Source organism: Haematobia irritans, chromosome 2, assembly GCF_050003625.1.
Source record: "Haematobia irritans isolate KBUSLIRL chromosome 2, ASM5000362v1, whole genome shotgun sequence".
NCBI lineage: Eukaryota > Metazoa > Arthropoda > Insecta > Diptera > Muscidae > Haematobia > Haematobia irritans.
The window spans coordinates 5,628,573-5,640,497 of record NC_134398.1 but is presented as its reverse complement, the minus strand read 5'-3'; the positions used below and the strand labels follow the sequence as shown (position 1 = coordinate 5,640,497).

Genomic DNA, 11,925 nt, shown 5'->3' with positions numbered 1-11,925 from the left:
TTTTTCGCTAGAGGTGCATACCGGCCTATAGTTGTAAAAGAATCATTGTGGTCAAGTAAAACACGATTGTTTAGATGTTTATTAATTGTATTAAACATTTATAAATTTTTATAAATGTAACATTTACACCACTATCACAACCCTGCCAACATTTTTTGAATTTGGGGGCGCTTCAGAGAATCCCCACTACGTCGAAAACTCCTCGGAAAAGCGCCGTCACTATTGAGAAGTTGTACCACGCCAAGTTACTATAAAAAAGTATCGCATGAGTGCAATTATTAGGAGCCCTTCTGGATACATTTAGAAGGACGCCAATAAGAGTCCTTCAAACAATCAGACAAAGTGCATTTTAAGATAGTTGTAAAAGAATCATTGTGGTCAAGTAAAACACGATTGTTTAGATGTTTATTAATTTTATGAAACATTTATAAATTCTCATAAATATAGCATTTATACGGCTATCACATCAAATTTAACACATTTTTATGCATTCATAAGAGATTGATGTTGAGTTACAAGTTGTAAGTTAAATGTTGTAGCGTCTATCAGCCAGTACTTTTATTCCCAGCGTGTCTGGAAAAATATTTGAAAAAATATCACTTTATTCCATTTGGAAAGTCAAAAATTGTTCACCAATTTACTTTTCACAATTTTAAGCGTAATAACTATGTTTTCAGCACTTCATTTTCGTTTTCATTGAAATAAATTATAACCCTGCCAACATTTTTTGAATTTGGGGACTCTTTTGAGAATCCCCACTACGTCGAAAACAATCATATACGACATCAAAAACTCGTCGGAAAAGCGCCGTCACTATTGAGAAGTTGTACCACGCCAAGTTACTACAAAAATGTTTCGCATGAGTGCAATTATTAGGTGCCTTTATAGATCAATTTAGAACGACGCCAATAAGGGACCCTCCAAACAATCAGAAAAAGTGCATTTTAAGATAGTTGTAAAAGAATCATTGTGGTCGAGTAAAACACGTTTGTTTAGATATTTATTAATTTGATTAAACATTTACAAATTCTTAAAAATATAACATTTATACCACTATCACATTACATTTAACATAATTTTTGGCATTAATGATGATGTTGAGTTACAAGTAGCGAGTTACATGTTGCTGCGTCTATCAACCAGTGTTTTTATTCCATGGAGGCAGCGTGTCTGTAAAATATCTGAAAAACAATCACTTTATTCCATTTGGAAAATCACCAAATTGTTCACCAATATACCTTTCACAATTTTAAGCGTATAATCTATGTTTTCAGAACTTTATTTTCGTTTTTATTTAATTAAAATATAACAAGCTGGTTGCGCTTGGCGTTTCACAAAAAAAATGGCTTTTTTTAACAGTAGGGATGGCAAATTACTTGCATGTACTTTTTGATGTACCTTTTCATGATGGTTGAAGTGACATTTACGAGACTGTGGTAGCGATGAGGATGATATGGAACTTTGAAATGCTGGCAGGGTATATACTCAAAATATTTAATCTCGAGAAATTCGGGATCCCGGAAAAAATACCGGGATTCATTACTTTGAAATCCCGAATCCCGGGATTTATATAAAATGTGGCATTTTTTTTCAAGCACAAACATTCCGACCCGATTAACTTAGAAGCGTTGTTGACGTTGTTACCGCAATAGGAACCCCGCTGTTCCTTTCGAATTACCTTTTCGTTTTGTGATTGAAGATTATGCCATGTGAATGTTTGGCAACACTACTCATGTGTGTCAAATTGAAATGTCACTTGCTGTCAGTATAAAAAAAAATAGTTGTAAGAAAGCAAAAAACGGAAAGTTATTATAACTTATTTACATAACGGGCTTGCATTTTTGTTAATAATTTCTTATAGTTTCATATTTCCGTAAGAGTAAAATCTCGCCGTCATATTTTCCTGGTCGAATGTATGAAAAATTTTCGGAAAATCTATCAAATCTATTCTGAAAAAAAGTAGAAACGTCGGAAAAAGAAAGTTTAGCACTCAAGAAACGAGCAAGAAATTTGAAGAGCGCGACCGACGAGAGAACCAACACAGAAACATACGTATAATAAATTGAAAACAAAGCGAAGTGGTAAAACAAGATCTATCTGTCTTCGACACACCAGTGTGATTAGAAAAAGAATTCCAAGTTTTTAAAAATTCCAATTCGTATGCAAAGCATATACAACAATAACACCAAACAGCAGTGAATAAAAGACAAAAACAATAACGTTTCTCGGGAGGTGTATGCGAATGAGAAGAAGGGAAACATCATCATCATCATTGTCGTCGTCCGAAAAATCAAACCAACCCAGCAAGGGCCACTACAGTCTAGTCTGGCCGACTGAGAAGCAGAACGACAACGAGAAATAGTCAGGGCAGCGTAATTTTTTGTAAACGTAGCAGTCATTGAGAAGTTGTGATGGTAGTGGAACCAAAGTAAAATATAGTACATTGCAGCGAAGTTGCGAAACGGCCATACAGCAAAAACGACGAGGAGGAAGAAGTGGCACAAGGCATACTGAAAAGAAGATATACGACGACAAGTAAACGTTCCCGTTGGGTCCCAGTTTTCCAATTTGGCAGCTGACAGACAGACGGACGGACTGGCAAGCAAACAAACAACAGAAGATAGACGACCATTGTTTTAAGTGTGAGTGCTGTAACCAGTAAAAGAAGGGGATCCCACGATCTCGCAGGCCTTCCGCCATCGTCCACCCTCACCACACTTCGAGACCATCAATTGGTCTTCGTGCTCACACCTTTCCTCTTGATCGGGTTGAATTGAAATCTGTGTGTTGCGTTTGTTTGCTCATTGTCATCGTCGTCGTGTGAGAGAGTGTTTGAGGTGTGCGCCGCTTATAATTGAAGTGGCTGCTGTCGCAGCGTGCCCATGTTTACGGAAGTAGCCGCAGTCTTGTAGTGGATCATTGTTTCTATTAAGGGAGAAGTGTCTTGTTTTGTTGTTTGCCTTTGCTGCATCACCCGAAAAAGGCGGAAGAGGAAACCATAGCTGCCGAGTGTAGCCGCCACAGCAGCAACACCTGGAGGGGGAGGAGGAGAAGCAGTCTGTGGTTGTAGATTTGAGTGCAGCACATTTAGACGGACACATTGCCACCGCCATCATCATCTGCCCACCATGTCGTGGACAGAGGTAAGTTTTTGCAAACCTTTTTCCTGTTAATTCGGGAATATTTTGGCCATATCTTTATGGCCCAGATAAGTCCCAGTATTTGTGCCATCATCGACACTAGTCCCAATACCACCGCTACTGCCATCGGCCCCCCAAAATAAATGAGATCATCAATCACTATTTGTTTTTACTTTATCGCAGTTTTTGCTGTTATTTTTTAGCCACATTCTTTCGAAATTAATTTTTCTTTTGCCTTAAACTCTTACAAATCACATTCTCACACAAACAACGGCGGTAGAACTGGTGACTTAGTGCACAAGTAGACTGGTATTAGCCTCAGCTGCTGCCGCCGTTGGAGGTGGCAAAGCAGCTATTTGGAATGTTTTGGTTAAGAAATTCAGACAGTTTGACCTTACCAACTCTTATAGTTATTTTAAATATTTCGAATACTTCCTTCCACGATGTTTCCACAGCAAAAGGTCGATCCGGAGTTGATCTTCACAAAGCAAGAGCGCATAGGCAAAGGGTCATTTGGTGAGGTCTTCAAAGGCATTGATAATCGAACGCAACAGGTGAAAACATTTGGAAACATGTTTTAATATTTGATCCTTGGCTAAATGTGATGAGTGTTTTATTTCAGGTGGTAGCCATAAAAATTATTGACTTGGAAGAGGCTGAAGATGAAATCGAAGATATTCAACAGGAGATTATGGTGTTGTCGCAGTGCGACTCACCATTTGTCACCAAATACTTTGGCTCTTTTCTCAAGGGCACCAAGCTATGGATCATAATGGAGTATTTGGGTGGCGGTTCAGCTTTGGATCTAATGAAGGCGGGTTCTTTTGAGGAAATGCATATAGCCATAATACTACGTGAAGTCCTCAAGGGTTTGGACTATTTGCATTCGGAACGGAAACTACATCGTGATATCAAAGCGGCCAATGTATTGCTTAGCGAAATGGGTGATGTAAAATTGGCCGATTTTGGAGTGGCCGGTCAGTTGACCAATACCACTTCGAAACGCAATACATTTGTGGGTACGCCGTTCTGGATGGCCCCGGAGGTGATTAAACAGTCCATGTATGATTCCAAGGCCGACATATGGTCTCTAGGCATTACGGCCATAGAACTGGCCAAAGGAGAACCGCCCAATTCTGAATTGCATCCTATGCGTGTCTTATTCCTAATACCTAAGAATAATCCGCCACAACTGACGGGAAACTACACGAAGTCTTTTAAAGATTTCGTTGAAGCGTGCCTTAATAAGGATCCCGAGAATGTAAGTTCACAAACTGGTGTATATGGCTCACCTCTATATTCTTCTCATCTCGTTTTTTAGCGTCCTACAGCAAAGGAGTTACTCAAGTATCCTTTTATAAAGAAAGCTAAGAAAAATTCGTACCTTATCGATCTGATAGACCGCTACAAAAAATGGAAATTACAAAAAGGCGACGAAAGTGAAACTGAATCTGAAAATTCCGATTCGTAAGTATACTATCGGTCAAAAATACGTTGGCGTAATTATTAATGATATTCATTGTTTGCAGGGACGATTCCAAGCCGGGCTGCAATACGGATGAACCCTGGATTATGACCGTTAAGGGTTTACATCCCAACAGTGAACCTTCACACAAATCCCTTACCAGCAATCATTTCAATAGACTTGATTCCCAGCATGAACTGAAAATGGATAAACTGGCACAAGGTATGGATGTGCTCTCACCCATTTCGCATCATGGGGCTGGCAAACATCTTCAGCAGCAAGGCAGCAGCAGCTCTTCCGTCACAAACCAAAATAAACGTGACAATATGGTTGCAAGTGGATCATCGTCTTCAGCATTATCACCATCATCCGCAACATCTGCATCCGCTTCGTCCTCGTCGGTCACAACGGTTACGTCCTCAAGTTCGGCAGCTCCACCAATTAGTGCACGCGAGTCGTCACTATCGTCGAATCATCACATTCATTCAACACAGCATTCCCATCATCAATTACCAACCACCTCCTCTTCATCATCAGCGTCTTCGTCGTCCAATGTTAACTCCTCGCATAGCAAACAGCAACATATGTCCTCATCTGGCAATTTGCACGAAAGTTCATCTAAGAATGTTATTGGTGGCGTTATGCAGAGTTCATCTAGTACTAACTTTAAAGAGCAACAAAAGGTTAATCTAAGACCGACCCGTACCACATCTCTGGATGCAGATATTGAAAGGCGTTCCTCGGTAAGTTGACACAAAACACAACGAATTTCGAATTATCGAGTTACTAAAGTCTTGGAAAATCTTTTCTTTTTTAAGTTTTGGGAAATTTTAGAAAAGGGTATCATTTAGTTTTCTTATTTTAAAAATTGAAAAAAAATCAGCTTTTTTGATTTCGATCCAGTTTTTTGTACAATAAGAAATATGCCAATTGCACTTGATACCTTTGACACACTTTTTCCCTGAGATATATTGTTTTCTTACTTCTTTCCTTTAAAAACGTTGATATTGAGTTTTGAAACTCTCCTTGGCTAACATATTTACTGTACCATCAGTAGGTTTAATTATGGTTGCGGCCCCATATTTCAGGCTACGGTAGATATTTAGTTCATTGTAATGCCACATTGACTAGAGATACTTATTTAATAAAGACATTTCAGCTTTCCATCCAGACAATTAAACGTTTCAATTTCTGTTTATTATTGTTCCAAATCCCTTAGCCACCGTGGTGCAATGGTTAGCATGCCCGCCTTGCATACACAAGGTCGTGGGTTCGATTCCTGCTACGACCGAACACAAAAAAGTTTTTCAGCGGTGGATTATCCCACCTGAGGGTTTCAAAGCTTCTCTAAGTGGTTTCACTGCAATGTGGAACGCCGTTCGGACTCGGCTATAAAAAGGAGGTCCCTTGTCATTGAGCTTAACATGGAATCGGGCAGCACTCAGTGATAAGAGAGATGTTCACCACTGTGGCATCACAATGGACTGAATAGTCTAAGTGAGCTTAATACATCGGGCTGCCACATAACCTAACCTAAATCCCTTAGCAGCAGTTAAGATTTTCCAGATCCACCTGTACTCCAAAGCTATAAAACCACAGATTCCAGTTCCCCCATAATATGTAAAGTAGTTCCTATTAATGATAACTCATTCGTTTTGAAATTGTTTGGTATGTTCCTGTAGTCAGACACTCATATTAAAGGGTGATACGGTCAAAATTTTGTCAATATAAACTTGACGTATTTCTTTCAATTTTGCATTTAAAAAACCTGAACACCCCTCATTTTGAAGGTGTGTGTGTGTAGAATGTTGCTCCTATTTTGATTTTGGAATTGCCAAATCAACCGTTACAAATGTATTTAAAGTGTTTGGGGAACGTTTGTCGACAGCCAGGAAGTCTGGATCGGGGGGAAATCGAAAACCGGAAGCCGCTGAGACGACAAAGAGAGTTGCCGGTAGTTTCAAGCGAAACCCTAACCTCTCTCTCCGAGATGCCGCAAATAAGCTGGGTGTATCGTCTACAACCGTGCATCGAGCCAAAAAACGAGCCGGACTATCGACTTACAAGAAGGTAGTGACTCCAAATCGCGATGATAAACAAAATACGACGGCCAAAGCGCGATCCCGGAGGCTTTACACGACGATGCTGACGAAGTTTGACTGCGTGGTAATGGACGACGAAACCTACGTCAAAGCCGACTACAAGCAGCTTCCGGGACAGGAGTTTTATATGGCAAAAGGAAGTGAAAAGGTAGCAGATATTTTCAAGCAAATAAAACTGTCAAAGTTCGCAAAGAAATATCTGGTTTGGCAAGCCATCTGTACTTATGGCTTGAATTTCATAGCTTCCGGGACTGTCAACCAAGAAATTTACGTGAAAGAGTGTTTGAATAAACGTCTGCTGCCTTTCCTGAAGAAACACGGTTGTTCCGTACTGTTTTGGCCGGATTTGGCATCTTGCCATTACGGTAAAAAGGCCATGGAGTGGTACGCCGCCAACAACGTGCAGGTGGTTCCCAAGGACAAGAACCCTCCCAACACGCCAGAGCTCCGCCCAATTGAGAAATTCTGGGCTATTGTCAAGCGGAACCTAAAGAAGACCAAAAAACTGCTAAGGACGAGCAGCAGTTCAAGGCAAACTTTCTGCGGCGAAGAAGGTAGACAAGGTGGCTGTACAAAATATGATGGCAATATTGAAGTCCTTAGCCTACTTGTTGAGAGATCTACGGCAATATGTTCCCGATTTGAGAAATACAGAGTTGGCTACCTGAACAACCCTAGAGTGATTAGAAAATTTGTACGCAATGCCAAGTTCCATGTCCTTGATCTAAGTTTTTTTATTGGTGTTTAAAATTTATTTAATCCATCATAATCGAGCCGCTATTGGTTTCTTCTTTGCGCACCTGCAATTATTTTATTGTGCACCTTTATCAAAGCGAATTTCAATTAATTAAGGATTCGAGTTAAACTTTGGGTATCTAAAGTACCATGCAGTACATAATCAGTCCTAGCACTATAGGTTTGACTGTAAGCCCATTCTCCCCAAAAAGTTTTTTTCTATATTATTACAAAACTAACCGTAAAAATGACGGTTTTTAGCACGTTCTTATTCCTAACATTGAAAAGTTTTTCCTCTATAGTCATTATTCTAGGAACTGAGATTTTTTCTAGCAAATTTATTAAAAAAAATTGGTCCCAATTGCTTTGAAAAGCTATAGTGAGCCAACAATTTTTTTCACTTTTGAACACTAACTTTTTGTTATTATATTTTTGGTCATGTGCCATTTGCTATTATCTCTAATAATAAAATGAAATATTAACAATTTCTTTAATATATTTGTCATTAGTTGCAATTGATCGATCATGGTAAACAACAACGAGATGAAGATGAGGAAAGAGCTATGCGGCGCAGTACAATGGCAGCTTCTATTTCATCGGTAGCAGTGGCTCCAGCCAGTGGTGGTGGTCATATGCTAGCGACCAGCAGCAGTATGGGCAATGTTTACAATGGTAATTCGCATACATCATCCTCAACGGACTTTATAAATCATGAGTCGTCATCATCGGCTCTTTCGCCTACATCCTCCAATGCTAATCATAAGAGTGCCTCGGCAGTCGGTGGTCGTGTTTCACACTCCAATAGTGCATGTCTTAATAATTTCCTATTTCCTATACTTTCTGATGTAAGTAAACATAGAGCATTGCTAAATTTTAATAGGTATACCAAAGGAATTATACCTTTTCCTATTTTCTATAGATTCAGCGTAAATATAGCAGTAATTCCAGCAAGAATATGAACGTTATGGATATAAGCGATTTGAAATCAGTCTTTGAATTGGCCGAACGTAGTCGCCCTGGTGTAAGCGATCTATTTCTAAAAGAGATCATACATAAACTGGTACCGGGATATTCGGAAACACGCATCAACAATATTATGGATAGAGCAATTAGGTATGGTGGAGAGTTAATTGTTTACTAAGCTAATTATTTTGCTATCTTATCTTATCTCCGAATGGGCCAAGTATTCAATTAATCTAAATGGTTTTGTCCACTTTGCTAAGGTGTTTTGCAATTTCATTCATTTTTTATTTTTTCTCTTTATTTTGCAGAAACAAAAAGTAGATATGTACATGCCCAAGCGACGACAACCCCTGGTCCGGTTTTGTTGTGGATATTTTTATGTTATTCCTTCTTAACGTTTTTTTTTATTATTATAATTATTTTATATTTGTATTATTATTATTATTATAACTATTATTCGTTCTTCACGATGATGTTACGAAGTTATCTTCTTCACAATACTTCCATTGCCACCACTTTAAGCGGAAGCAGTTATGCGTTCTCTGTAAAAGCAAAAAATTGAAAAAATTGACAAGAGAAATGGAATGCAAACAAAAGCAAAAAACGCATAAAATCTAAACAAAAAGCATGGAAAACTAAAAACAAATACAACAACCATATACAGCAAGAAGTGCAAACCTGCAAGATTTGCTGCAGTAAAACAGCAAATGACACATGATAAATTAAACAAATCAACCCAATCAAACAATCAATCAATTATTATAAACTTTATATGTACTAGATAAATAACAAGAGCAACAGCAAGTAAATATAGACTAGACTCAACAACAAGAAGAACATAGAACATGAAGTGCAACAAAAACAAAGCTAACCAAAATTTACAATCCATAACAACCATGAAAATTATCCACTTTTGTTTTCTTATCACTTATGGTGATGATGATGACATCCCATCCTTATGCCTTTTCTGTAACAACTTTAGACAACAATAAACTGATATATGATTAAAAAAAAACAAAAACAAAAACATAAGAAATAAGTTTATCTCGCCACAAAATAAACAGAACAACAATTACATAGGCATCCCAATGATTTTTAGTAAAGATCATAGTTTGCCAGTTAGCAGTGAATAAAAATAATAGCCTGTTGTTGTTGGTAGGTCCAACACCCAATAATTTTGTATGTAGTTAAAATATTTAAACACAAAGTGAACATACAAAAACGAAATCCCAAAACAAACGATAACAAAAAAAAATTAGAACAGATTTATATTCTATTCCTGATCCAAGCTAAATTTTCCCCTCACCCTCACCCCATATAAATATTTTGGTTATTATTATTTTGTATTTTTTTTAAGGTATAACTTAAAACTGACCTATTTAGCATTTCCTTGTTTATTTCTTGTTTTTATATGGGGCAATTATAGGCCAAAATATTGAATAGTAGCCCCTGTACAAAAGATCCTTTATCATTTTATTTATAATAACTCCTAACTTAAATACTTTTTGCGCATAGCATATAACTATAAAACAACAAACTTAGATACACACATAAAACATACAGAGGAAACTTTAAAAAGTAAAAAATATCATGTTATTGAGGCATAATTTAAATTAATAATTCAATATACATAAAAAAGCAAAAACAAACAACATCAATGAACATGAAAAATAAATACCTAAACAATAAAAAGCCGATCGTATGTAGAATAAAGTCTTAAAAGAACCCTGTCTTTTATTTCAGTGAATGGGATACTGAATATGGGCCTAAAAATAGACACAAATCATCGAAAAGTCCAAGTCTCTATTTTTGCATTCATAATAACATGATAGTATAATATTGAAATAAGCTATAATCCAAGAGTGCTTTAATTTAATTCCGACTTTTAAAGTTCGTACAAACTCGAATTAAGTCAAGTTTTTGTGAACTTTTGCCGGCCAAAAGTACTACACTCATAACAAAGGTCTGTAAGAACAGCAGACGGTGTCTGCTGTTATATTATAGTGCTTCATTCTCTGGCAAAGTTTATTCAAAGTATTCAAAAACCAAAAATATTTTTTAATATCGTTAAAACTCCAAAATGTGATCAGGAAACATTTTGTTTACTGTTAAGGTGGGTATTAAGTTCGAGTTTAGCCGCTAAAATCGTCATTTTTTCACTAAAGTGAAAACTAAATCAGTAAAAAAAGGCATACAATTATACATATTTGTTGCATATTTCATTATAACTTGATGGGGAATAGCCCAAAGCAAATTTTAGCAAAGTTTGTATTCCTTAAAATGGATTATTAAAGAAAAGTAATCGTGAAAAAATGACGATTTTAAGGTGGGTATTAAGTTCGAGTTTAGCCGCTAAAATTGCTATTTTTCACGATTACTTTTCTTAATTAATCCACTTTAAGGAATACAAACTTTGTGAAAATTTGCTTTGGGCTATTCCCCATCAAGTTATAATAAAATTTGCACCAAAATTTGTATAATTGTATGACTTTTTTACTGATTTAGTTTTCACTTTAGCGATTTTAGCGGCTAAACTCGAACTTAATACCCACCTTTAGCGGCTAAACTCGAACTTAATACCCACCTTTAGGCCCTAACTTAAGAAATTTTCAGATTTTTCAGAGCAATTTCATTATATTTTTATATTTTTAATTTTTAATTTTTTTTATTTATTTAATCCATTTTTGCTGTATTACCAGATTTTTCGGTTTACTAACACATTTCTTTGCGTGTACTTTTTGCTATATTACCAGATTTTTCGGTCTACTAACACATTTCTTTGGGTGTAATAGGCTCCAAACGAAAAGTCGTCTAAAAAGGAGAATTTTATGTTGTTTAAATTCATTCCACAGTCAAGGAAGCGATCCGACTCTGCTGAATTCGTTCCTGTGTCTTGGTCGATGGCAGCCCGTAGAGCTGTACATATTTCCATTTCAGTTGTGGGGTCATATATGATTAATATAGTAATATTATAAAGCAATGAGCAAATAAAAAATTATAATAACCAATCGGTGTTGCTACTTCTACTAAACAGGTAGTACATAATGCATGAGGGGATGACCAATTGATCCACCAAGTGATTTTTTGTATAATCTCCCTTTTGTATATTTCTCCCTTAAAGGATGAACTTGTTATACCCCCATCTTCTCTTTGTAAAACATTATTGATTAGGATGAAATCCAAAGACGTTTTAATAACGTTGCTTCCAATGGCGAACCATCTACAGGCTGACCATGTTCGAAGATGGATTATACACTCTATTTCCCCATTTTCCATTTTGAATTCTGTAGAACCTGGAAGCACGGTTGCCACAGTTGGTAGGATTCTACCAAAAAATGGTAGATTTTTTACTGTTTGGTAGATTTGTCGAATTTTTAATTTTTTGCAAAATATTCCTCTCTAACTTAAGGTATTTCATAAAAAGAAATAAAATTTGGCAAAATTTTCTATAGAAATAATATTTTGACGAAATTTTCAATAGAAATACAATTTTGACAAAATTTTCAATAGAAATAAAATG

The 11,925-nt window shown here is 36.7% G+C and overlaps 1 protein-coding gene and 1 long non-coding RNA gene across 2 annotated transcripts; one reads left to right on the top strand and one right to left on the bottom strand.

Annotated features, from left to right (window-relative positions):
• Positions 1–987: 987 nt before the first annotated feature.
• On the bottom strand, positions 988–1,745 carry LOC142223331 (uncharacterized). The gene is made up of 2 exons (XR_012718685.1): positions 1,239–1,745; positions 988–1,181 (listed from the first exon to the last, which is right to left on the bottom strand). It is a non-coding gene; the product is annotated as an uncharacterized LOC142223331 (long non-coding RNA).
• Positions 1,746–1,806: 61 nt separating this feature from the next.
• GckIII (Germinal centre kinase III) lies at positions 1,807–9,030 on the top strand. Its single transcript, XM_075293204.1, has 8 exons — positions 1,807–3,143; positions 3,596–3,694; positions 3,763–4,401; positions 4,462–4,607; positions 4,670–5,348; positions 7,952–8,287; positions 8,362–8,555; positions 8,714–9,030. The coding sequence occupies exons 1-8, from the start codon at positions 3,129–3,131 to the stop codon at positions 8,724–8,726; spliced, it is 2,121 nt and encodes a 706-aa protein (XP_075149319.1). The 5' UTR covers positions 1,807–3,128; the 3' UTR covers positions 8,727–9,030.
• The last annotated feature ends 2,895 nt before the right edge of the window (positions 9,031–11,925 follow it).